The sequence below is a fragment of the Balaenoptera ricei genome, chromosome 7 (genome assembly GCF_028023285.1).
Source record: "Balaenoptera ricei isolate mBalRic1 chromosome 7, mBalRic1.hap2, whole genome shotgun sequence".
NCBI lineage: Eukaryota > Metazoa > Chordata > Mammalia > Artiodactyla > Balaenopteridae > Balaenoptera > Balaenoptera ricei.
This window is the reverse complement of record NC_082645.1, coordinates 112,309,498-112,337,458: the sequence shown is the minus strand read 5'-3', so window position 1 is coordinate 112,337,458 and position 27,961 is coordinate 112,309,498. Positions and strand designations below refer to the sequence as shown.

The 27,961-nt window shown below is 41.9% G+C and overlaps 1 protein-coding gene across 1 annotated transcript in view; it reads left to right on the top strand.

The window, feature by feature from the left end:
* DNER (delta/notch like EGF repeat containing) overlaps positions 1-27,961 on the top strand; it is a 322,853-nt gene that overhangs the window by 138,087 nt on the left and 156,805 nt on the right. Inside the window, exon 5 of the mRNA XM_059927455.1 lies at positions 24,068-24,213. Within this exon, the coding sequence (XP_059783438.1) occupies positions 24,068-24,213 (146 nt within the window). The remainder of the gene's footprint in view (positions 1-24,067; positions 24,214-27,961) is intronic.

Sequence of the window (27,961 nt, the reverse complement as noted above, 5' to 3'; positions counted from 1 at the left end):
AATGCATACAAGAATAAGAAAAACTGAAATGTACTTTCTGTAATTCCCCATCCGCCACTGACAACCAGTGTTTACATTTTGTGGTATTTCCTTGCAGATACTTTCTTTATATGACAGTACGTGCATGTACCTACATGCTTTTTTTTTTTGGAAACAGAACACATTCATGTGCTGTCTGGTTACATGCTTTTTTTCACTTAATGCGTCATTGACATTCTTTTGTGTTAATCAATATAAACTTAGTATTCTTCTTAATGACCGTATAGAGTTCCACTGAATCAATGCACTATGATTTAATCAATACGCTCTTGTTAAGCAATTATCTCCTTCGTTTCCTCCTTTCTTTTGCCTCTTTAGACAGAATTTCAAACATCATGATAACCTCATCTTTGTATCTTTTCTGGTGATCTATTTGGGTTACATTCCCAGGTATGGAATTTACTGGATCAATGCGCATTTTAATGACAAATTAAAATATATTATCAATTCGTCCTTCTTCCGGTTTTCACTCACGATAGCCAGTTTATCTTTGGAATCGTGCCTTGTCCCCCTTCCATCAATTCTGACCAGATGCTTTTAACCAGATCCAGCTGGAAATTTACATATACCTCTTAGCAGCATCCTTGACAGTCTGAAACATTTAGGAATCTCCTCGAGGAGAAAAGTGATCATCATCAGTTTCCAGAAAAAGGACAGTACAAATCTCTTTAAGCAGAAGATATTCAAAGTGGTTTCATTACAATATTGCATTTACACCTCAAAAGTATGGTAAATGTAATGGTTTCATTATATCATTGAGTTTGCACATCAGAGTAAAGGTAAAATGGGGACAGGAGGATGGGGCTGAACTCGTGGTCGCTGCTTGCGTGGCCCCCATCACATCGTCAACTTCTAGTGATGTTTCTCCCATTTAATGCTAAGCAAAAAACATCTATCAATATATTCCAGAAGACTACAGCCCCCGACTCCATTTCCATCTCCTTCTCTTAAATTATTTTGCTTTCCCACTTCAATATCCTGGAGATAGATAGTTAAGTTCCTTTTATCATGGACTTTTTATGAGGTCAGAATCCTTCCATGAGAATGGGGCAGAGGGCTTTCCAGAAAAGACACACATTTGGAAAAACTCCCAGGGATGCTTTAGAGATGATCATTTGATTTTGACACAGAATCATGGTAGTTGTAATTGTTTTTCACAAAGATCTTGGTATCAAACTGAGAGTAGCAAGTAAATGGACTGAAATAGGGCATGTCAGCTGGAGAAGGTTATCTAGTTGTTGGTGAGGAATATAAATATTTAGGATTGAATTTCAAAAAGACGCTCTTTCTTTCTCCTCTTTTCTCCTCTTTAGTGCTTTCTCTTGACATTTGGGTATTGAATGCCATGATATTTTTGGTATTCACATGCATCCTTAACAAGCACAATGCTCTCTTGGCTGTCCTGTTTTAATGCTGCAATTGTGAGTTTGACCTACAAAAGTTATATTTGCTTGGTAGGCAAATGGAAAATCTCCTTAAATAAATACACTGACAAATACTGTTTGGCTGCATCACCAATGACAGATGACAGCCTCTGGAACATGACCATGTTAAAAAACAGGATCTGCATCATCTGTGCATTCATCCACAGCCCTGTTTATCATCAACAACTATTTATTGATTAATTACCATGTGTAGGACACAGTGTTCAGGACAGTGAATACAAAGATATAGAAGATCCCAACTCCTGACTTTGAGGGGTTTTAGCCTCCAGGCAAGCAGGACATACTCCATACTCATCATGTAACCCAGATAAATTTTGTCATCCTGTGGCTCAGTCTTGTTCATAGAGTTACATTCGAATAAACAAAACCCAGTAGCCAAAAAATGAATTAAAAACACTTTAAATCTTCATTCATCTTTTTGAGGGAATATGAATAGGAGTGGGGAAAATGCATTTCTGTTGTGCAACAAAAATCTTATCAATCTTGTCTCCTCCTCACTGCTCTCTTAATAGTCTCCGTGTGTTTGGCACTTGCTTTGTGAAATTCTCTCTCCCACTCTCATCGTCTGCTCCCCAGAATCTCAGCCCAACACCCAGCCTTTGAGGCTTTTCCTCCTTTCTCTTCCTGTTATTGCATCTCTTTACTTTGTGTATCAGTGTAGCTTCTCTGCTTGTTTGTTTTTACTTCTTCTCTCTGTCTTGCCCATTACCTAGGTTCTCACTACAGAGAACTTGCCTGGGAACTGACCCAAGAAGTAAGAGTCCTTCCCCATGAGAAGTGGAAGTAAGAGAAAGATTGTAAATATCCATATGATAAGTCATTGTGTCTCCTGTTAGATATTAATGATTTTGAGATGATGTTCCACATAAAGTGATAAATGAGAAGAGAAAGGAGTGTATATGAAATGTATCTGGTGAATTATACAGTCCATGTAAGGGCTACATGAATGCAGAATGGCAGAGTCATCACCAAGGGGAAAGTTCAGCTTTAGACTTGAGGTGTATCTTGAGCTTGGCCTTGAACTCCGGAGTCAGTTTGAGAGGGAAAGACATTCGGGATAAGAAAAGTGGTGTGAACAATGATGTGCAAGGGACGACGCACGTGTTTCAAAATAACAGATCAATTTGGCTGGAGCAGCAGATTTCAATAAATAAACCATGGAAAATTAGGAAACGGATAGGATGCATGAGCTAGACAGTGAGGGAGGTTGCATACTGTGCCTAAGGGGTTTGTATTTAGCTTGTAGGCAGTGGTGACCAAGTTTTTCAGCAGGAGAAGTGCAGGTTGTGACAGTGGTGGTGGGATAATATGGTGAAAACTGTGGAGTAACTTTTGGTGGTGAAGATGAAGGGTCAAAATCAGCTGTCCTGGAGATTTAATCAGGCAGACCTCCTGCAAGGGAATGACGGCCCTCGGAAACATTTGGTTTGGGCTTGTTTTAGATTTTGTGCATGTGATCTTATTTTATAGACTATGTTGTTGAGGAACTTCCCTGGTGGTCCAGTGGGTAAGACTCCGTGCTCCCAATGCAGGGAGCCCGGGTTCGATCCCTGGTTGGGGAGCTAGATCCCGCATGAATGCCTCAACTAAGAAGCCTGCATGTCGCAACTAAGACCCAGTGCAGCCAAAATAAATAAATAAATAAATAACTACATATTAAAAAAAAAAAAACATTGTTGAGATATGTAGATGCACAGACCCCTATGTCCATCCATCATACATATGTACACACAGAGGTGCCCATAGGTACGTATAGGACACACGTGGTTGCATGTGCACACACACGGATGTTCATTTGTGTATATACACATATACAGATCCGCATTTGTACATAGATTCACCCATACAGAGATGCACAGATGTGTATATGCACGTATGTGGTTTAAAGGACTTGATAGGTGGATAACTATAAAAAGGTATACAGCTTGGAGCACGTGGGAGGGAGCATGTGGGGACCCATAAGACTGAGCAATTAGTTTGGAAAGAAACAGAGTTTTTAGAGTTGGGAATAATGCTAGTATTTACCTGGAGAATATAGTACATAATATTCATGAATGCAGAACAATCAACAAATTAATGAATTAATTTTGTATTAAGCTGATAGTTTTTATTTTAAGAAGCATTTCCTTTAGAATATGAAAGTGTGATTGGCTTCTGCAAACAAGCCTGATTCCAAAAGCTTGAATTTCACACTGAGGAGTTGGGTCTCCTCCTGTGGTGGCAGGCAGTGCCTCAACCAGGGCGGGCCTACACTCAGCGTTAGAAATGGCAGCTCGAGAAGACAGAGGCCCACATGATCTGTCCAATCATTCTTTCTTTGTTTCGGATGGGAACAGATGAACAAAGGTCCATTTTGTTTGTTTTGTATTGGACCTCTGCCTTACAAACTGCGATTCCTGTTAGATTTTCCAGTAGTGAAAGCAGCCTGTCCAAACACAGTTAGATCAGGATTTCGAACAGTAAAGGTTGTAAGGGAGATGGAGAGAATTTTTAATTTGCTACATTGACTGCTACAGAAAGAATCGATGATCGGATAGTATTCCCAGGACTTTCGTAAAGACTGAAGCGTAAATAAAATCTGTTCTGGGACAGATAAAGGAAACCCTTTTCAGCCCACTGAGCTGATGGTAACATTGAACTAAAGAATTTAATTTCGGAAGAGAGTTGATTGGGAACTGGGACAATCTGTAATTCATTCTTTCCTGGTAAGCCCCCGAAGCAGGATTGGTGGTATTGTTTGTAGTCTGGAGCAGGGCATGGTTTAGCATGAGGCTTGCCTCCTAAATTGGTTTGGGGCTCTGTGTTCATGCAGCTACTGGCTGAGATTAAAGCCACTCAGCTCCGTGGTCAGCACTGTTATTGATTACTGCATCCACGGAGGCTGTGAGCTATAGAGCAGGAGATCAGGGAAGCTGGTCTCCGTCACTACCAGCTTTCTTCTCTTTGTTCCTCTTCGCTCCTTTGTCCCTCTTGTATCCAGTATTAGCTGGCACCACACTCAGCTTGCTTGTCCTCCTTTCGCCCCTTTCTTTCCTCCCCAGAATATTTATTGAGTACCTACTGAGATAGCCACCTGCTTGGCACTGGCAATAGAGCAATGAACAAAACAAAAATCTCAGCCCTCGTGAATTTTATGTGTTAATGGGGTGACAGGTAATAAGGAAATAATTCTACAAATAAATAGGAAATGACAACTGTGATAAGCACATGTGCTGTGACTGTAGTTGCTAATAAAAATCTGACCTAACCTTGGGGCAGTGGGGATCGCTACCTTGAAGGAAAATGACTTGCCTGAGCTATTAATGAGGCAGTGAGAAAACCTTTCCAGGCAGAAAGCTGGAACTGCATGTGCAAAGGCCCTGTGGCTGGAGAGAATGCATAGCCTCAGAGGAACTGCAGCAAGGCCACAAAGCTGGAGCTCGGAGAGCAAGGGGGAGAGAGGGGGAGATGTGGTGGAGAGGGAGGCTGGGTCATATGGCCTCACATGCTGGGCTCTGGAGACGGCGTGAAGATCCTAGTGGCAGTGAGGAGCTGTTGAAGGGAAGGAGCTGATAAACGCATTCATCCCGTGTAAGGTCCCTGCTGAAATACGTGCATTTTAACTTGGCAGAGAAGAAGTCATTCTTTTTTTAAAATATTTATTTATTTATTTATTTATTTATTTATTTATGGCTGTGTTGGGTCTTCGTTTCTGTGCGAGGGCTTTCTCTAGTTGCGGCGAGCGGGGGCCACTCTTCATCGTGGTACGGGGGCCTCTCATTGTCACGGCCTCTCTTGTTGCGGAGCACAGGCTCCGGACGCGCAGGCTCAGGAGTTGTGGCTCACGGGCTTAGTTGCTCCGCGGCATGTGGGATCTTCCCAGACCAGAGCTCGAACCCGTGTCCCCTGCATTGGCAGGCGGATTCTCAACCACTGCGCCACCAGGGAAGCCCCAGGTCATTCTTAAGACAGCAGCTTCCATGCCTGGCAGTCCGACATCTGGGGGAGTGGTAGACCCACAGGCATCTGTGGTCACATCCCCAGAGATTCTGCTTCCCTGGGTCAGGGTGGAGCAGAAATAACAGTTTATTAAATAAACTCTGTGGGTAATTCTGATTCCAGGGGCTTGTGAGCCAGACAGGAGAGGGCCCTAGTCGTGGAGACCTTCTTGGAGCTCCTGAAAATGAAGCAGGTAGGGAAGGCTGCCTCTGAGCATCTTGAGGACAGACGGTGTGACTCTTCTTGTGATGAAAATGCTCGTAGGAGCTAGAAATAGCCCAGCCAAACAGGCTGAATTGGAGTCAACCTCTCCATACCTCCCAATTTCTTTTTTTCCTCAAATCATGGCACACATTGGGGCATTTTTGAAATACACTGGCCCATTCTATTTTTAGTGCAACAAATACCTGCACAGAAACATAAAGTTGTTGTGCATAATTCAAGAAGCAAATGCATCTCAAATTAGAAATCTCACCAAACACTTGTAAATTCAGGTCACGTCTTCCATATGACCTTGAAGTTACCAGGTAGTCTTGTCGGTGGCCACTTAAATGTGGGGTTTTGAATCAAAGCGGAGCAAAGAGATATAATAGAACAAAGGCAATCGCAAGATCGTGTTCACAGCAGCCAAGAAGGTAAACATGTCAATCAACAGCTTTTCATGTTAGCTCCTCTGAAGGCCCGATCCCCTGGCTCCCTGATGTTATAAAGTCATCTGCAGCCCCAATTAGCTGTGCATTTATAATCTTCCATTACCCTCACATCAACACAGAGAAGTGATTAATTATTTTGGCATTCATGGTAATGTCATTAATCAGGATGCATTCACTGGGTATTAATGACTGGACATGATGGACATTCATTGTATATGAATTCTACAGTAATTTAGCAATTGATTTACTAGTAGTTGATGAGTTGAAAGTGTACTAATGGAAGATTAAGTGATGTAATTCTAACTGATTATGAAAGGGTGATCAGATAGACATTGAAAAAGAGATTAAATAAATGAGGAATTTCAGTTGTATATTCTGTGTGAGCCAACAAAATTTCAAAGGAAAAGACAAATTACTTTTCATGTTCTACCAATGGGTATTCAGGAACTGGCATTAAAAAATGTGTCCAATTAGGAAGTGGTTTTCATATGCAATGAGAATTTTTTTTTCTAAATGGAGATTACTTAATGCCCAAAATAGGCACATAGAGAGATTTGACAGGCTTAGTTGCAAATTTTGCTTCAAAAGAGGATTTTATCATTTGAATATTTTATACCATTATGCCATTGTATTGGCCGGTGTCTCTTGTATTATTGCTGGTTATACTTTTTAAAAAAATGTCTTTTAATCCTATACATTGTAGCCATACCTCATTTATTCACCCACATATATGTGTGTATATATAAAATATATATATATATTTTACAACTTTAAGTAAAGCCTAGAGCTTAGCTTTTTAAAATATAACCTAGGCATGAATTATTCAAAATGGCAGATAACCTAAGTCACATTATTATGAAGGTACTTTTATTTGGACATTATCTTAAAATTCGAACTATAATTTTTAAAAGTAGCAATCATTAAATAAAAATTTATTTCAAAGTTTCGACTCTCTAAATGACCTTCTTGCTTGCATCTTGGCTCTGCTGTTTTCTCAGGGGACATGCTTTCCCAGAGCCTTTTTTTCAGACCTACACAAGTCTAAGTTTCATTCAGGACCCAACTTTAAATAGAAGTTGTTTGTCGGTATTGCTGTTGATGATAGTGATGATGGTGGTAATAATGATAATGATGTTGGTGGTGGTGATGGTGATGATAGTGATGATGGTGTTGATGATGATAGTGATGTTGGTGGTGGTGATGGTGATGATGGAGGTGATGATAATGATGATGATGGTGATAATGGTAGTGATGATGGTGATGTTGATTGCTAGGGACTGAATGTTTGTGTCCCTCCTCTCCCGAATGTATATGTTGAAACCCTCACCCCCAGTAAGTGGTATTTGGAAGTGGCGCCTTTGGGAGGTGATTAGAGTTAGATTGAGGCATGATGATGGAGCCCTCATTGTAAGATTAGTGCCTTGGTAAGGAGATGAAGGAACCAGGGCTTTCTCTCCACCACGTGAAGGTACAGAGAAAAGGCAGCTATCTGTAAACCAGGAAGAGGTGTCTTCACCAAGAACCTGACCATGTGGGCACCCTGATCTCAGACTTGTAGCCTCCAGAACTGTAAGGAATAAATATTTATTGTTTAAGTCACCCAGCTTATGGTATTCTGCTATAGTAGCCCAAGCTAACTGAGACAATGGTGGGGATGTTGATAATTATGATGAGTTATAGAGTCCTTATCATAGGCTTCACTGTATTAAAACCTTTGCCCATGTTAAGATCTTTAATCATAACAACCATGGTAAAAAATAGGTAGTGTTATTATCTCTATTTCAGGGAGAAGGAATCCAAGGCATGAAGGATGTAAATATCTCTCCCAAAGTCACAGAGCTGGTAAGAACTCAGACCACCTTGTGGTAGAGCCTGGTGTAATCTCCCATTACCCTCATGTCAGCACATGGTTACTTGTTTTAGTATTTACTGTAAAGCCGCTAATCAGGAGGCGTTCACTTGGAATTAATGGATGGATATGGTGGACAATTACCCACTTCTGTAATGTGAAACATATACTATATACAGAATACATAAAATGTTAAAATCCAATTCTAGAATATCTCATCTGTTAATATATATATTTATAATATTCCTGTGTGATAAGAGGAATAATATTAAGTATTTTTTCCTAAACTGGTGCTCAATTCCCTCCTACTCTTCCTGTGTCTGATAGAAGCTGAGCCACTTTGATGGCCAACCCTGCCTCGTAAATTTTAAGGAAGAGGAGGGAGGGGGGAAGTGATGGAGTTAGTATGTTGTGAGTTTGGAACACTAAGTCATAGCTAAATGGCGATTCCTTCTGAGTCAAGTGGCAGCGGTGGGGGGATGCAGCACAGGGGAAGGAGTTTGATGTGGTTCCTTGGCAGGCCTGTGTTGGTCAAGGTGCAGTCTAAGCTGTTGTAATGGAGAGACCGTGAATACAGTGGCTTAAACGAGTTACACGTTAATTTCTCGCTTATGTTGTTACAGAAAGTGGGGTCAGTTTGCTTGCCACTCTAAAGCCAATAAAAAGGCAAGTTTGGTGGAAAGGAAAGTTTGCATTATTTTGGAGGCCGGCCACGGTGGGGGTGGCGGGTGGTGGTGGTGGACTCCCCGCCCTGACCATCAGGGGCAAGAGCTTTTAAAGGGGAGTTTCAGGGGTGTATAGGCAGAGGGAGGGAGGGGGCTACATGTAGAAACAGCACAGGCAGCTCTGACCGTCATCTTGAAATTGGTCATGCGGTGGTCTGATCGGCGTCATCTTGATTGTTTTAAGGACAGTTAATCTTCAGTTCTGGAGTCGGTTTGTTCCCATTTCTTTGAAGCCAGTTCTCGGAATTGTGGCAGCTTATGTCGTGGCTACATCCTGATCATCACGTAGTCAACTTCTTCCACCTGGTGGGGCTTTCAGTACCTATAAGACAGCTCAGAGGATATGGCTCAGAATATTATCTATAGCCCTTGAAGAGGAACCTTAAGGTCCTTGACTTTGTTTAATGACTGAACTATTGTTATCTGGTCTTGTTTGATGGTTTTCCTTTGCTTATGCATTTTCTCACTTCTCTGAATAAACTTGTTTTTTGGCTAAAGTTTTTCTACAGACAAAATGCAGGCGGGGGACATGGTGGGGAAGGACCATAGGGTCTTGCTCTGTTTCAGTGTTTCAATCTAGAGGTAGCTGGTCCAGGATGGAGGGCAGCTCTGCAGCCTCAGCACACAGATCCCATCTCTGGATTCAGACCGGCTGCCCTGGTTGCCCCAGTGGCATATCAGCCACTGGGAAGGGGAAAGGACAAAAAGAGCACTTGCTTTGTCTTCTTAAATGTATAGCACAGAAGTGCCTCGCATCCTCTCCCCAAGTCACTGAGGAGAGGCTGGGTGACCCAGTTGTTCCCAGCAAAAACTCCCAATTCTGTTATTAAAGCAATATGGGGAGAAGGGATAACAGTGGGCAACCTCCCACGGTTCAAATACTCAGGTCTTACTCAGGACAAATAATTTAGTTTAATTTTAGTGGAAAAAGGAGTGTGGTAGGGTGACCATCTTGAGAAAATTAAACAAAAATATAGCACTCTGGGCTAGTAACCCTTTACTGTGGGAATAGATACTTGTTTTGGGAAAGTATAGAATGTCAACCTAAGAACTCTTAACCTAAAGCTTTGTGTTCATTTTTTCAGCCTGTGTTTCATATTGAATTTTCAGTTTTCTCTGCAGGATGTAGAGAGAGGGGGCTGCTGAGATATTGGCAAAGTTGGGAAGTAGTTGTTGAGGGCTGCTGTGTCTGACAGATTGTGGAGCATAAACCAATCTCTCTTCAGGGGATAGCAAGCTGATTGTATTTTTTTCTATAGTATGTTCCCATTATCTTTACAATTTCTTTTTCCCTTTAGAGCAAATGATATTACTTATTATATACTTTTCCTGGTCATCTGGCTAGGTGCAATCTACCTGATGATTTAAATGAGTGGCAATGGTAAAAGTATTACAGTTGGATCGTTGCTGTTATGTGCCATTGTGTCTCGAATTCTGAAAGCATTTTTGGCCATACCTTACTCAGGAAACCACAGAAAATGAGAGTTTCTGGACAGGTGAATTTTCCAAAAAGCAATTTACTGCTGCAAGCAACAAAGCTTCAAAGCAAGCAAACAAGCAAATGAACAACAACAGAATGCAGACTTTCACAAGGAAATCCAAAGAAAGCTTTGTTGAGAAAAGGTAGAAAGAGCTTGGGTGAGCTTTAAGATGGTGGGTGTGGCCAGGCAGGTTCTCCAGCGAATGAGGCATGATTGTAATTGTACTTGGGTGTAGTGACAGCTCTTTAGTGTTCCTTCACTTTCCCCCCTTAACTTGTGGTCTGACTGCATTCCGCGTACGTGCAGTGGAAGGACAGCTCTGTTCCTATAGCAGGAGGTGTATTAGTAAGCCTTGTTTTAGCATCATGCTACCCTGGATTCGGTCTAGGTTCAAGTTTGTACCCTGCATCAAGCACTCTTTTTGCCTTTGGCCAGATACTGTCAAAAGATGATTTATTTCTCAGGTTTTGCTTCCCAGCCCCCAGGTATTGAGTCACAAATCCATGGGGATCCTGCCTGGCTTATTAAGCTTTGCCCTAACCTCCATCCCACCTTCCTGAAGAGTTGGCGCAGAGACGCCATCTTATCCCTGCTTCTGCGAATCGAATTGTGGGAATTGGAGGCGTTTGCCTTCCCAGTGCCCAGGCTAATGCAAAAGCCCTGAGTCTGCAGGTGGAGCTGGATCTGTGATATTTGAAACCTTTCATGCCTAGCTGGTGCCAGCCGTGGAACTTCCTGGATTGTGAACAGGTTTTATAGGTTATAGTTTTTTGTGCCAAATGACTCGCCAAGTCTTAATAGGAAAACTCAGCAGTCTGTTTCCAGCGGTCAGAGTTTTTATTTTGGACGTATGCATTCCCTTTAACAGGAAAGAAAATGGTCTTTAGCCAAACCACTGAAGTAAGAAGTGCAAATCTCGCTTGTTCTTAATCCCAATGAGACCTTAACTACTAAGTCCATTTAAGAGTCTTTGGTCTTAATATTGAAGAAGCCAAGTGGTAGGATGAACGGTTAATGGCCAGGAGCCAGCCCTCTCGCGCTCTCTAATGGATACTGGACCAGGCCATCCCAAAGATAATGATAGGGTCCCCTTTCGGTTGCTCTCTACTTCTCATTGGCACCAAGGGAATGAGTTTGGCGAAGTCGCTGCCTAAAAGGACTGTAATGATGGCAGAACATTTTATTATCGTGTTAATGAGCACAGTGTGGGCCCGAGGGCGGGACAGAGTGTTTGTGTGTGTCTGTGCAAGAGTTAGGGGCAGTGGGGACGTGCAGAGAAGGAAACCCAGCCTTTATTTGTCATCGTAACTAGTTACTTGAGGGTGTTAACAGATCCCAGGATAATCTTTGGAGAGAGTTTTCCTTCATTGTTGTTTTAAAGCTCGTTAGGGAAATCACTCAGTTGTGTAGTGAGTAGAAGTGGACCTTTAAAGTGCAGTGTTATCTTCTCCCCCTCCTTCCCTCCCCTTTCCCTTCCTTTCCCAGCCTCTGAACGTTGAGCTGAATGGTGTCCTTGAGACATTTTTCTTTGTCATGGACCGCAGTCTCCTCCTTGTGGTTCTTTATCTCCTTCATGGTGCAGAAATCTTTTCTTAATCAAGCCTACTAAGGAAAAGTCACATTTGTTTTTAGTTAAATTTTCTAGTATGATTCTGGTCTGGTCTAATCTCTATTTATCGATATAACACTAAGTTTATTCTGTGAATATTGGCCTGTAAAGCTTGATTCTGGGCTCTGGTCTTTCTCTCTCTTCTCCAAGAGTGCACTTTTGTCCCAGTGGTGTAGAACCCCCCAGATTCAGGTGAGGCCCAGATGTAAATCTTCAGCCCTGATGTTCCTAACTACCCATGTCCTATGTTGAACCACCAACTTGGCTGCTCCGTTTGCGTGTGTGTGGAGGGGCGCATCTCATCAGAATCTCCGACTTAACCTGCCCACGGCAGACATCCGTCACTTTCCAGCACCACTGCACACGAGGTTGCCACACTATGTATGATTCCTTCTTTTCCCTCATCCAATCCTTACGAAAGTCTTCTTGGTTCTTCCTCCAAAACGTGATCTTAGAAAAAGCATAAATCCTGTATTTTCCACACTCTTTAGTGGATTCCCGTTGCCCTAAGGGTCATGAGACCCCCTCTAATCTGGCCCCTCCTGCCTCTCTGTCCTCATCTGGGCGCCGGCCCTTGACACACTGACCTCATCCATCTGACACGCTGATGTCCTCAGCTCTCTTCACTGGCTCTTTTGCAGCCTTCAGGACCCAACCTAGACGCTGCCTGCTACCTGGAGCTCAGTCATCGTCTGCTGAGTGCACACAGCTCTCCCTCTGTCCTGGGTGGCCCTCCATCCCGCCCCATCCCCCCACAGCTGGCTTATGCACACAGAATGCACAGTCTCTCCACTTAGAGGGACTCAGTATTTTGGCCTCATAGTCAGAATCATAGACTTGGACTGAACACAGTTATGATTCAAACAAATGTTTATCCATGAACTGTTTCAGAGAACTCTAACTTTACATGTGTTGTGGTTGGAATGAGGAATCTAAGGGCACGAACATGAGAAGATGATGAAATGTCTTTCCACAAGAAAAGGTGGGAGAACCCCTGAAACTTTTGCTGGACAGCCTTCATTTTCTTTTCTCCATTTCTGCTTTCCTTGTCTTTCTGTATTAGTGTCTCCTTTTCTTCTGCATCACACAGTTTCTATCTCATGCTTTGGTTTTCTTTTTCTATCTTCCTTCCTCCCTCCCTCCCTCCTTCCTCTTTTCTATTTCCCTTTCCCTTTTATATTTCTCCTCTATCTATTCCTCTTTCTTGCTTGTAATTTAAACCATGCTTTTGCTGGAGCAACTTCATAGCCTCCTATGTGGCATCAGTTCTTTAGTTTTTGAAAAGGCCATAGAAAGTGCAGGTGTTGACAAAAGCTCATTCTCTAACAGCTCTGTGGATAGAACTGGGGTGTCACCCCCACTCTGACTTTACCGGTTTTTGTCTTTAGTTAATCAGTTGGCCTATGGTTCTTGTAATTCTGAATGAGGACAAGCCTTTCTAGTCAGGCCTGTCTCAGGAATTATGTTACATATATTGATTTCATACCCCTAAGGAAGAGAAAAAAAATTGTGACCATTTCCTTGGCATTTCTTTTTTTTTTTTTAATTAATTAATTTATTTATTTATGGCTGTGTTGGGTCTTCATTTCTGTGCGAGGGCTTTCTCTAGTTGCGGCAAGTGGGGGCCACTCTTAATCGCGGTGCGCGGGCCTCTCGTTATCGCGGCCTCTCTTGTTGCGGAGCACAGGCTCCAGACGGGCAGGCTCAGTAATTGTGGCTCACGGGCCTAGTTGCTCCGCGGCATGTGGGATCTTCCCAGATCAGGGCCCGAACCCGTGTCCCCTGCATTGGCAGGCAGATTCTCAACCACTGCACCACCAGGGAAGCCCTCCTTGGCATTTCTTATAAGCGTGTTAGAAGTGCCACCATTTTGAGGGCTGAGTCAAAGAAATCACACTGGCTTTTCAACAGCTCTCAAATGATCACCCATAAAGCCCCAAAGAACTTCTTTTTTTAAAAAAAAATGAATTCTATTTTATTTCAGATCCCTCCTGCTGCTGCTTTGTAAAGAGCACAGTTCCTGGTCTTGGCATGAGGGCTTTCCTGAGGGCTACTTTGCTCTAACCCAGCTGCAGTTTGAGGAGAGTTAAAATGGACAGGATTACTTTTCATTAGGAGGAACTCCAAGCATTTTTCCCTTAGACACGATCAAAGGGAGGTGCAAACAACTTACTGAAATTACACTTATACCTGGATGGAGCTGCCACACCCCGTTCTCCTCATGTGAACAGAGGTACTGCTGAAGATAACATGCTTATTATGCTGTTGACTCATTTGGGGGGATTAGGTGACATAATCAGAGATTATGTAGTAATGTGTGATACGCTGCTGTAAAGATTGATTTCTTTAAGAGTTTACTAAGGGATGTTAGGACCCAAACACTCAGTCTTATTAAGCAAATAAAGCTAATATAGAAACTTTTATCAAAGTTGACTCCAAGAACTTCAGAGACTTATGATGAGTGAGGGAATATGAATATCACCTGAATATCACAGAGTTGCCTAGACTTTCAAACATAGACGGGCACAGTGTGCTTTCGGAGGCTCACGTACCTCTAATTCAAGGTGATTGTTACCTTAACAAGAACATTACTTCTGTGACTTAGATTCGTTTTTCTATCAGACCAGTGGTTCTTATGTGGAAGCATATGTCCGAATTACTTAGGGAGTCTTTTTAAATAATATGCCTAAACTCCCAAAGTGTATATTGGGCTTTCAGGAAGAAATATGTTTAGTGTCTTTTTGTTTTTGGCTGCATCAGGTCTTAGTTGCGGCACTCGGGATCTTTGTTGAGGCACGTGGGATCTTTCCTTATGGTGCACGGGCTTCTCTCTAGTTGTGGCGCGTGAGTTTTTTTCTCTCTCTAGTTGTGGCCTACGGGCTTAGTTGCCCCGCGGCATGTGGGATCTTAGTTCCCCGACCAGGGATCGAACACGTGTCCCCTACATTGGAAGGCAGATTCCTTACCACTGGACCACCAGAGAAATCACCTGTTTACTGTCTTAATATGGAGTGTCTCACATGCTCAAACGAAGTGTTCCCACTGCTGCCCTGAGGCATCTCGAATCACTTCTAGAACTAGGACTCACTGTGCAATAGGGGACCACCTGGAAGGGAGTGAGCTGAAGCTTTCTGCCCTAAAGATTTAGAGTCAAGGGCTTTTAAGCAATAATTATTGGACAGTCAACTTCATTGAAAACCAGAATGTACTGAGGACAACACCAAGTACTGAGAGAAATTATGTTACATACATACATGCACACATACACACACACATACATACATACATATGTAAAGTTATTTCCTCTGATTGGGACACTATTCTCCCTTTTCCTTTGCCTGATGAGTTTCCACATATCCTTTGGAACTCAGCTTCACCACGCTTTCCCTAGAAAGCCTTTCTTGCTCCCCTTAGGCTAGGTCAGATGCTCTTGACCCAGATAACTATATTGCTCACTTTATCTTCTGGTTTTCCCTGCTGGACAGGAAATTCCACGAGGACATACATGACATCCGTCTTTTCTCCGTGTATGCCCAGTGCCTACCACGGTGGTCACAAATCTTTTCAGTGTGGCACCAGGTAGTAAATATTTTAGACTTTGTGGACCATCCAGTCTCTGTTACAACTACTCAACTCAGTCATAATGCAAAAGAAGTCCAGACAGTATGTAAATAAACGAATAGACTATATTCTAATAAAACCTTATTTATAAAAATTAAAAAAAATAAATAACATGCCTACAGGGGCCCAGCCAAGACCATTGACACTGAATCACTTATGTTGGAACTTGGAAATAGCGCCTGCAAAAATATAAAGCTTCTGGTTTCTAAACTAGTTAAGGACCACTGCTCTTGACCAAAGTTTGGAGTGGCACAAACCAAGGCTGACTTCTCTCTGTAACCTTAAAATCTAATACAGTGCCTGGTTTGTAGAAGTGAGCGCAGGAAATGTTCTTTGAGGAAATGGAAGCAAACTATTTAGAAAACTATATTGTGCATATTTTAAACTGCTCATTCAATTGAATTTCTTTTTTTGACTGAATTAGGAGAAGGCTTTAATTTATTGTTTTAAGCAGCATTTTTAAAAAATTTTAATATTTTATTTTATTTATTATTTTATACAGCAGCTTCTTATTAGTCATCAATTTTATACACATCAGTGTATACCTGTCAATCCCAATCACCCAATTCATCCCACCACCACCCCCACCCCACTGTGGCTTTCCCCCCTTGGTGTCCATACGTTTGTTCTCTACATCTGTGTCTCTATTTCTGCCCTGCAAACAGGTTCATCTGTACCATTTTTCTAGGTTCCACATATATGCGTTAATATACGATATTTATTTTTCTCTTTCTGACTTACTTCACTCTGTATGACAGTCTCTAGATCCATCCACGTCTCAACAAATGACCCAATTTCATTACTTTTTATGGCCGAGTAATATTCCACTGTATATATATATACCACCTCTTCTTTATCCATTCGTCTGTCAATGGGCATTTAGGTTGCTTCCATGACCTGGCTATTGTAAATAGTGCTGCAATGAACATTGGGATGCATGTGTCTTTTTGAATTATGGTTTTCTCTGGGTATATGCCCAGTAGTGGGATTGCTGGGTCATATGGTAGTTCTATTTTTAGTTTTTTAAGGACTCTCCATACTGTTCTCCATAGTGGCTGTATCAATTTACATTCCCACCAACAGTGCAAGAGGGTTCCCTTTTCTCCACACCCTCTCCAGCATTTATTGTTTGTAGATTTTCTGATGATGCCCATTCTAACTGGTGTGAGGTGATACCTCATTGTAGTTTTGATTTGCATTTCTCTAATAATTAGTGATGTTGAGCAGCTTTTCATGTGCTTCTTGGCCATCTGTATGTCTTCTTTGGAGAAATGTCTATTTAGGTCTTTTGCCCATTTATGGATTCGGTTGTTTGTTTTTTTAATATTGAGCTGCATGAGCTGTTTATATATTTTGGAGATTAATCCTTTGTCTGTTGATTCGTTTGCAAATATTTTCTCCCATTCTGAGAGTTGTCTTTTCATCTTGTTTATGGTTTCCTTTGCTGTGCAAAAGCTTTGAAGTTTCATTAGGTCCCATTTGTTTATTTTTGTTTTTATATCCATTACTCTAGGAGGTGGATCAAAAAAGATCTTGCTGTGATTTATGTCAAAGAGTGTTCTTCCTATGTTTTCCTCTGAGAGTTTTATAGTGTCCGGTCTTACATTTAGGTCTCTAATCCATTGAGTTTATTTTTGTGTATGGTGTTAGGGAGTGTTCTAATTTCATTCTTTTACATGTAGCTGTCCAGTTTTCCCAGCACTACTTATTGAAGAGACTGTCTTTTCTCCATTGTATATCCTTGCCTCCTTTGTCATAGGTTAGTTGACCATAGGTGTGTGGGTTTATCTCTGGGCTTTCTATCTTGTTCCATTGATCTATGTTTCTGTTTTTGTGCCAGTACCATATTGTCTTGATTACTGTAGCCTTGTAGTATAGTGTGAAGTCAGGGAGTATGATTCCTCCAGCTCCTTTTTTTCCCATCAAGACTGCTTTGGCTCTTCGGGGTCTTTTGCATCTCCATAGAAATTTTAAGATGATTTGTTCTAGTTCCGTAAAAAATGCCACTGATAATTTGATAAGGATTGCATTGAATCTGTAGATTGCTTTGGGTAGTATAGTCATTTTCACAATATTGATTCTTCCAATCCAAGAACATGGTATATCTTTCCATCTGTTGGTATCATCTTTAATTTCTTTCATCAGTGTCTTATAGTTTTCTGCATACAGGTCTTTTTTCTCCCTAGGTAGGTTTATTCCTAGGTATTTTATTCTTTTTGTTGCAGTGGTAAATGGGAGTGTTTCCTTAATTTCTCTTTCAGATTTTTCATCATTAGCTTATAAGAATGCAAGATTTCTGTGCATGAATTTTGTATCCTGCAACTTTACCAAATTCATTGATTAGCTCTAGTAGTTTTCTGGTGCCATCTTTAGGATTCTCTATGTATAGTATCATGTCATCTGCAAACAGTTTTACTTCTTCTTTTCCAATTTGTATTCCTTTTATTTCTCTTTCTTCTCTGATTGCCGTGGCTAGGACTTCCAAAGCTATGTTGAATAATAGTGGTGAGAGTGGACATCCTTGTCTCGTTCCTGATCTTAGAGGAAATGCTTTCAGTTCTTCACCATTGAGAATGATGTTTGCTGTGGGTTTGTCGTATATGGCCTTTATTATGTTGAGGTAGGTTCGCTCTGTGCCCACTTTCTGGAGAGTTTTTATCATAAATGGGTGTTGAATTTTGTCAAAAGCTCTTTCTGCATCTATTGAGATGATCATATATTTTTTATTCTTCAATTTGTTAATATGGTGTATCACATTGACTGATTTGCGTATATTGAAGAATCCTTGCATCCCTGGGATAAATCCCACTTGATCATGGTGTAGGATCCTTTTAATGTGTTGTTGGATTCTGTTTGTTAGTATTTTGTTGAGGATTTTTGCGTCTATATTCATGAGTGATATTGGTCTGTAATTTTCTTTTTTTGTAGTATCTTTGTCTGGTTTTGGTATCAGGGTGATGGTGGCCTCATAGAATGAGTTTGGGAGTGTTCCTTCCTCCACAATTTTTTGGAAGAGTTTGAGAAGGATGGGTGTTAGCTTTTCTCTAAATGTTTGATAGAATCCACCTGTGAAGCCATCTGGTCCTGGACTTTTGTTTGTTGGAAGAGTTTTAATCACAGTTTCAATTTCATTACTTGTGATTGGTCTGTTCATATTTTCTATTTCTTCCTGGTTCAGTCTTGGAAGGTTATACCTTTCTAAGAATTTGTCCATTTCTTCCAGGTTGTCCATTTTATTGGCATAGAGCTGCTTGTAGTAGTCTCTTAGGATGCTTTGTATTTCTGCAGTGTCTGTTTTAACTTCTCCTTTTTCATTTCGAATTTTATTGAATCGAGTCCTCTCCCTCTTTTTCTTGATGACTGGCTAAAGGTTTATCAATTTTGTTTATCTTCTCAAAGAACCAGCTTTTAGTTTTATTGATCTTTGCTATTGTTTTCTTTGTTTCTATTTCATTTATTTCTGCTCTGATCTTTATGATTTCTTTCCTTCTGCTAACTTTGGGTTTTGTTTGTTCTTCTTTCTCTAGTTCCTTTAGGTGTAAGGTTAGATTGTTTATTTGAGATTTTTCTTGTTTCTTGAGGTAGGATTGTATTGCTATAAACTTCCCTCTTAGAACTGCTTTTGCTGCATCCCATAGGTTTTGGATTGTCGTGTTTCCATTGTCATTTGTCTCTCGGTATTTTTTTATTTCCTCTTTGATTTCTTCAGTGATCTCTTCAGTGATTTCTTGGTTATTTAGTAACGTATTGTTTAGCCTCCTTGTGTTTGTGTTTTTTACGTTTTTTTCCCTGTAGTTGATTTCTAATCTCATATTGTTGTGGTCAGAAAAGATGCTTGATATGATTTCAATTTTCTTAAATTTACTGAGGCTTGATTTGTGACCCAAGATGTGATCTGTCCTGGAGAATGTTCCGTGCGCACTTGAGAAGAAAGTGTAATCTGCTGTTTTTGGATGGAATGTCCTATAAATATCAATTAAATCTATCTGGTCTATTTGTGTCATTTAAAGCTTGTGTTTCCTTATTAATTTTCTGTTTGGATGATCTGTCCGTTGGTGTAAGTGAGGTGTTAAAGTTCCCTACTATTATTGTGTTACTGTGGATTTCCTCTTTTATAGCTGTTAGCAGTCGCCTTATGTATTGAGGTGCTCCTGTGTTGGGTGCATATATATTCATAATTGTTATATCTTCTTCTTGGATTGATCCCTGGATCATTATGTAGTGTCCTTCCTTGTCTCTTGTAACATTCTTTATTTTAAAGTCTATTTTATCTGATATGAATATTGCTTCTCCAGCTTTCTTTTGATTTCCATTTGCATAGAATATCTTTTTCCATCCCCTCACTTTCAGTCTGTATATGTCCCTAGGTCTGAAGTGGGTCTCTTGTAGACAGCATATATATGGGTCTTGTTTTTGTATCCATTCAGTGAGCCTGTGTCTTTTGGTTCGAGCATTTAATCCATTCACTTTTAAGGTAATTATCGATATGCATGTTCCTATTACCATTTTCTTAATTGTTTTGGGTTTGTTTTTGTAGGTCCGTTTCTTCTCTTGTGTTTCCCACTTAGAGAAGTTCCTTTAGCATTTGTTGTAGAGCTGGTTTGGTGGTGCTGAATTCTCTTAGCTTTTGCTTGTCTGTAAAGGTTTTGATTTCTCCATTGAATCTGAATGAGATCCTTGCTGGGTAGAGTAATCTTGGTTGTAAGTTCTTCCCTTTCATCACTTTAAATATATCATGCCACTCCCTTCTGGCTTGTAGAGTTTCTGCTCAGAAATCAGCTGTTAACGTTATTGGAGTTCCCTTGTATGTTATTTGTCGTTTTTCCCTTGCTGCTTTTAATAATTTTTCTTTGTCTTTAATTTTTGCCAATTTGATTACTATGTGTCTCGGCATGTTTCTCCTTGGGTTTATCCTGTATGGGACTCTCTGCACTTCCTGGACTTGGGTGGCTATTTCCTTTCCCATCTTAGGGAAGTTGTCAACTATAATCTCTTCAAATATTTTCTCTGGTCCTTTCTCTCTCTCTTCTCCTTCTGGGACCCCTATAATGCGAATGTTGTTGCATTTAATGTTGTCCCAGAGGTCTCTTAGGCTGTCTTCATTTCTTGTCATTCTTTTTTCTTTAATCTGTTCCATAGAAGTGAATTCCACCATTCTGTCTTCCAGGTCACTTACCCATTCTTCTGCCTTAGTCATTCTGCTTTTGAATCCTTCTAGTGTATTTTTCATTTCAGTTATTGTATTGTTCATCTCTGTTTGTTTGTTCTTTAATTATTCTAGGTCTTTGTTAATCATTTCTTGCATCTTCTCGGTCTTTGCCTCCATTCTATTTCCGAGGTCCTGGATCATCTTCACTATCGTTATTCTGAATTCCTTTTCTGGGAGGTTGCCTATCTCCACTTCATTTAGTTTTTCTGGGGTTTTATCTTGTTCCTTCATCTGGTACATAGTCCTCTGCCTTTTCATCTTGTCTGTCTTTCTGTGAATGTGGTTTTTGTTCCACAAGCTGCAGGATTGTAGTTCTTCTTGCTTCTGCTCTCTGCCCTCTGGTGGATGAGGCTATCTAAGAGGCTTGTGCAAGTTTCCTGATGGGAGGGACTGGTGGTGGGTAGAGCTGACTGTTGCTCTGGTGGGCAGAGCTCAGTAAAACTTTAATCTGCTTGACTGCTGATGGGTGGGGCTGGGTTCCCTCCCTGTTGGTTGTTTGGCCTGAGGCAACTCAACACTGGAGCCTACATGGGCTCTTTGGTGGGGCTAATGGCAGCCTCTGGGAGGGATCACACCAAGGAGTACTTCCCAGAACTTCTGCTGCCAGTGTACTTGTCCCCACGGTGAGCCACAGCCACCCCCTGCCTCTGCAGGAGACCTTCCAACAGTAGCAGGTAGGTCTGGTTCAGTCTCCCCTGGGGTCACTGCTCCTTCCCCTGTGTCCCGACGTGCACACTACCTTGTGTGTGCCCTCCAAGAGTGGAGTCTCTGTTTCCCCCAGTCCTGTTGAAATCGTGCAATCAAATCCCACTAGTCTTCAAAGTCTGATTCTCTAGGCATTTCTCTTCCCATTGCCGGGCCCCCAGGTTGGGAACCTGACGTGGGGCTCAGAACCTTCACTCCAGTGGGTGGACTTCTGTGGTGTAAGTGTTCTCCAGTCTGTGAGTCACCCACCCAGCAGTTGTGGGATTTGATTTTACTGTGAATGCTCCCCTCCTACTGTCTCATTGTGGCTTCTCCTTTGTCTTTGGGTGTGGGGTATCTTTTTTGGTGAGTTCCAGTGTCTTCCTGTTGATGATTGTCCAGCAGCTAGTTGTGATTCTGGTGTTCTCGCAAGAGGGAGTGAGAGCACGTCCTTCTACTCCGCCATCTTGGTTCAGGGCCACCTCAATTGAATTTCTACTGGCTCAGTAAATTTAATACTTGAAAAGAATTTTTAAAATAACCTTTGGAGAGAGGCCTCTTCTAGAGAATTATAGAGCGTTCTGTGATCTAAATGCTTAGTAAGGAGACAGATGGTATAGGTTTTTCAAATAGTTTAATGTGAAGCTAGAGAACAGAGCAAAGAGATGACAAATACCTTTATAATTACTACCTGATTTTACCTCCACTATTTTATGTTTAAAAATGTCTTTTAAAATAAGAATTCTGGTAGCACTCCTACATTGTACCAGGCTCTATTTCTCTATCAAAGTTGATAAGCAATTTTTTTAGTAAACTGGAATTCATGTATTCTAATGATGGCTGTTCTTCCAAGTGGACTTGTTGGATGACAGCACATTCTGGAAACTCCTCTTTGGGACTTGTCTTTACTGCTGTGGTCCTATGTGTACCTGCATCCTGACTTCCTACTTGCCACTTCTCTGAGACTTGTCCCTTGCCCTCAAGGAAGTTTCAGTAAAGGTGTTTTGACAAGTAACCATCCAAGACATAAAATAATCAGGGACCTGTACATAACAGTATGTACTTGAGTGCAGATGGACATGGTCGAGCTGGGAGGGGGCTGGGATATTGGGGAAAGGCTTGTGAATAGGATGAGAACTGAGCTATGATCACTGGAGAAGGAGGTGTATTCCAGGCAAAGAGGCACCATGGGAACGTTTACAGAGTTGGAATGAGCAGGGTGTGTGCAGGCGCTGGGAGGAGGTGTGAGGTGTCTGTGTGATGTGGGACCGTGACCAAGAAGTAGAAAGCTCTACAGAGGAGGTGTGTTTGCCTAAACCATCCTTTTCATTCTGTCCCAAAGCCAATTTACCATAAAGTTTTCAATAGGGAATCTTAGGAAGAAAGCAACTAGTTCTCTGTGGATGTAAAATACTACTCCGTGTCAGACCAGCAGTGCCTGTCTTTACCGAGACACTAAGAGATATTTGGCTCCTAATTCCAAACTTGAAGTTGAGGTGTCTCCACTCCACTCTGACTTGCACAAATTTCCCAACATAACCTTGATGCTTGTGAACAGGATTAAATCCTCTGCTGCTGTTTTGAACCCATCTTCTGCCTGTTAAAAACATCCCTTGCACTAATGTAGTGCTTTGCCCTTTGCAGATTTGTTGTCCCTGGATGCTCCTCCGGGTCCAAGGAGCAGCGTGATCGTGTTGCCCCATTGCCCAGACAGCCTCGCTTTCTGCTTGTGTCCAGCTGTCATCATAAAAAGCATGCTTTTTTGATGTGAAAAGAGTCCCAGAAAAAAAGAAAATTGGGGCTTAGAGAGGCATGGCTGTCTAGAATCATTTCCACCCCCTTGTCTTAAGCACCTTTTCTGGGTAATGCAGGAGTCTTTCTCCTGGGTGATGCAGGTGTTAATTATAAGTTGTTCATTTTGAAGTTAAAAATCATTCCTAAATAAATGAATATTCTGATTAGAAAAAGGTACACTCTCTTAATGAAATAATTATATCATTGATACACAATACTTACAGTATTATTTCCTCATGCCAGTTGGAAACTATTATTTATTCCATGTTTATTGCTACCAACTATGTACAAATAGCTGCACTTGACATAAAGATCATTCAGTGGTAAATATGACACATGAATGCTTTTGTGATCAGTATTCAACTATGATTGGTCCTGTTTTATTAGATGGTTAAAACCACATAACTGAAATTGATACAGTGCAGTCAGATTGGTGATCAAGTAGATACTTATGAAAAAACCCAACATAGAATGTGACCCATATTGCATGCCCACTGTTGAGGGCACTGAGCTGCTCGGGCAGACCCATAGCAGGGTGGGTGGGGGAGATTTAGTGCTTGCGACTATTCAGAGCAGCCAGGAAGACAGAGAGTAGGGAGATGGAAGCACGTGGCTCGCCGGGGAAAAGACGGGTTCAAAAGCAGAGAGAATTCTAAGGTGCTAATGCAGGGATGGAATTCAGAGACAGAGTGGCCCACAGAGCGTAGGAGCAGGAACAAAGCAAAGCAACTAAGGTGATGACGGAGTGCTTGGCGCTCCTTTTCCTTGGCGACCAGCATTCCTCATGATGCTTGGGAAGAGTGGCCTACCTTAAAGGCCCGAGGTCCGAATGGCCACTAGCCACGTGCTTTTATTCCTTGGCTTAACTTACTGCATTTTGTTTTGTTTGCCATACTTGAATGTTGTGTAAACTATAGTCATGGTCTTGTCAGAAGAATGTTGGTTGACTTTACATTTACTATTGTCCCATTTTCTTTTAGGTTTTGTGAATGATTCTGTTACTAAATCTATCGTGGCTTTGCGCTTGACTCTGGTGGTGAAGGCCAGCACCTGTGCACCAGGGGAGAGCCACGCAAACGACTTGGAGTGCTCGGGAAGAGGAAGATGCACCACGAAGCCATCAGAGGTGAGGGGACACCTGGGAGCTTTAAAAATATATATTTACACAAGGCTATATTTGCATATAAACACACACACATATATACGCACACACACACGTATATACACACACATACACATATACATATACACACATATACACACACCTACACACACACACATACACATATACATACGTGTGTGTGTATGTATATATGTGTGTGTGTGTGTGTGTGTGTGTATATATATATATATATATATATATATATATATATATATATAAAGGAGGAAGGAGGAGAGAGCAAGTGCATTTGCTGAAAGTCTCCCCGAATTTCTGGTTTTAATTTATATGCAACATATAGATATATAAATTTCCATATAATTTTTAAACAAAGTACTAAAAAATTTGTGCAGTGCTGGACCTCCTCATTTTGGTATCAAGTAAGGATTTTGTGAGAAGTATTATCATATCTGGTAGCAGAATCGAGAAGTGGAAGAAAGAAAAGCTAAGACAGAGTCATCTACTTCCCAGTTGTGACCTAATTCCCTCCTTAGACTTTGCACATCTCCAGGGCTGACAACAGAGTTACAGAAGTAAGGGAAAAGTAAGAGGAGGAACGGGGAGGAGGTAGGGGCTAGAAGGCTGACTCACTCTGTTTGGCCTTCGTGGACCAGCGCCATCAACTCTGGAAGACCTGAGCCCCGTCCCCTCTTCTTTTTAGCAGCTGAGGTCACGTGGGCAGGGGACAGGGGCTGAGGACATGTCCCGAGTGACGGGGACCAGGAGTCAGACCAGGAAAGGACCAGCCATCCCGGAAGCCAATCTCCATCAGTATAGGGTTCCCTTAGAACAATTTTGGCAGGTGGAGTCCAGGCTCCCCCTGATCAGGGTGAGAGAGGGAGACTCTGCACCTTACCAGGGGCCCTGTTCCATTAGGGGACGCCCATCCCTCTCACCACTTGCTACGTCCAACTCCTGCCTGCATCTTTTTCTCCATTCCCCTCTCCCCAGTTCTACACATATTTGTATTGAGGTTCGTGCTACGTGAAAGTGGGTTCTCCAAATCCCCAAAGAGCATGGTTTATTTTAGACCAGTTTGAAGGGTAACACAGGTAAATCTTCTTTGGTGACACCTCCTTGTGGTAATGTCAGCACGTGCAGTAACAGTGGTGTGAACTTAGACAAGTGAGAGGTCTGGGGCTAATGGACAAAAGGGCTGTTGAAGACACTTTCAAGTACTGCTCATGTTGTCTTGGGAAACCTGTGTCTTAGGTGTAATACTGCAGGGGCTTAAATATACCATTGTCTCGTAAGATATCCCCTGTAGGGGGCAGAATGTGGTTAGGAACCCAAGAAAGTAGCAGGGATGATAATTTCTGATAAATCTTTGAAAAGGGGCACGAGGGTAAACCAAAGCCACAACCAAATCCCTGGGGGAAGGGAGAGTGACCGGCGTGAAGCCAGGAGGCGAAGCGTGAGATTTCCTTCGCAAGCCGAGCCTGCCCAGCAGATCCCGTTTTCTTCTGTCTCGGCCAACTTGGACTTGCCTCTTTTCTGTCCTGAGGGGAAGCTTTATTTATCAACTCATTCTATGCAAAAATAAACAACGTAAAGGATATTGAGTGTTCGTCTATGACCATCAAGGCTAGGGAGGGGTACAAAAACGTGGAAGCAGTGGGGAACTTATCTGATTAGGAGATTCAAGCTATGTCAGATGGAAGGAGTGGGGAGCTTATCGGATAAGGAGGTTCTAGAAGAGGTGAACGTGAGAGGCTGAGGAATGCCACCTGCTCGAGGTGGAAGAGGTCAGACCCTCCAAGCGAGGCTGCAGAGCGGAGGCACACGGGTCTTGCCCAAATTCATTCTTACTATTCCCAGTGAACAATTCTGCGGCCCGATTAGCCCTTGAAAAGATCATACTGGTGAAAGAGAAATGTCTTCAACGAAGAACCGAGGGCTGTCTTTAGAATCTCGGGCTGACACAGTGGTTGAGACTGCATGTGCGCTTTCTCTTCTAACGGATGACCCTTTCATCCGAAAAGCAGTCACCCTGTTATCTTAACACATGCGTGTCGGTGGCATCCAGCCTGCCCGGGGGTCTCATCTGCGTGAAAGCTCTAGCTAAGAGGCTCTGCCTGGTAGCTCAGAATGGACTCATTGCAAAGGCAGTAGCAGTATTAAGCACCTGGCACATAACTTGGCAAACATTGCCAGAGTGCTTTGTTTTTTTGTGAGAAAATGACTCAAAAGCCTTGGAATCCATGCTAATGTCAGCACAACTCCGTTACGGGTACCAGCTCCCGAGCGCCCCTTCCTGAGATAACCCCTCTGCCCCCTGCCCCTACCTCCCAGTTCCACACCAGGTGCTTCTAAAGTGTAGAACTCTGCTGTTGTTGATTCTGTCAAAGCCTGCTTTTGCCTTCAGTGAATTTAAGGAAACTGTGGCCAGTCATCCTGAGACATGATAATTACCCCTGGTGGCTCTAAGCAGATGATGAGGCTGGAATTGCCATGTCCATTTACAGACCTGCCACATTGTCATCTTGATGAGAAACATCTGGAGGCCGGTCTTACTGTTCCCCAAAAGACGGTGAGGGGTTGAAGAGCCACGGCAGCAGTGGGAATGGAAAGGCGGGGCATCTTTTCTGTGTCCACTCGAGTCCCGTGGTTTTCTGCAATTGTTGTTTTGGCTGTTGTAGCAGCTTACGCTGTTGCTAGCAATGAAAGACTGTTGTTCTCAAGTTTCTTTCTTTTTATTGTTTCTCAAAATTAGGAGTTACGTAGTCCAGCCTTCCACCTAATGCAAGAATCTACTCTGTCGTACAAAACGAAAAGAACTGTATTTGGTGGTTTAATTTTATTGTTTCTTGCCATTTTTATATCTTTTTGTTAGATCATTCATCAAGATAAAAGCAATTCTGTTACTTTCACACTACTCTCATTTTGTAATGGGACTCATTTCTCTTTTGTTAGATGTGCTTTGGCTGGAGGATATTTCACAATTTTGAGTGATGGGTGGTTTGTGATAAAGCTTTTGCTTGCTGTTCTTAGATATCCCACCAACCTGGGAAGGTCTTTTTAAATGTTAACTATAACACTGTAGTATTTGAAAACTGCTTTTGTTACAAGGATTGATTCTAATCTTCTCATTATGAAAAAAATTTGATTGTTGACCACTACTTCTTCTTGAACTTTGTCACCAAGGTCGGCTGCTGCCTATTTGATGATTCCTTAATTACCTTATAGGTGACTGTCAGGGCTCTTTGCTGGTGTGGGCCTTCAGCGTTCTTTAGATCCAGTTGGGTTCCATGACCCTGTCTCTCAAGAGCAAGAGATGTGTATTAATCAGGGTTCTCCAGAGAAATAGAATCAATAGGATACATCTCTCTTTCTCTCTCTCTCTGTATGTATATATATGATATCTATGTGTATATATATATAGATTTAAAATTTATGTATGTAATTTTAATATTTATTATATATATGTACATGCATACACACACACACACACACACACATATATGTAAATCAATCAATTAAGGAGATTTATTTTGAGGAATTGGTTCATTGTGGCTCCACCATTATGGAGTCTTGGGGAATCCAAAATCTGATGAGGGAGGCTGCTGGGCTGGAGACTCAGGGAAGAGTTGAAGTTCTAGTACAGAGACAGTCTGCTGGTGAACCAGGAAGAGCTGATGTTGCAGGTGAAGTCTGAAGGCAGAATTCCTCTTGCTGGGGGAGGTCAGCCTTTTGTTCCATTCAGACCTCAACTGAC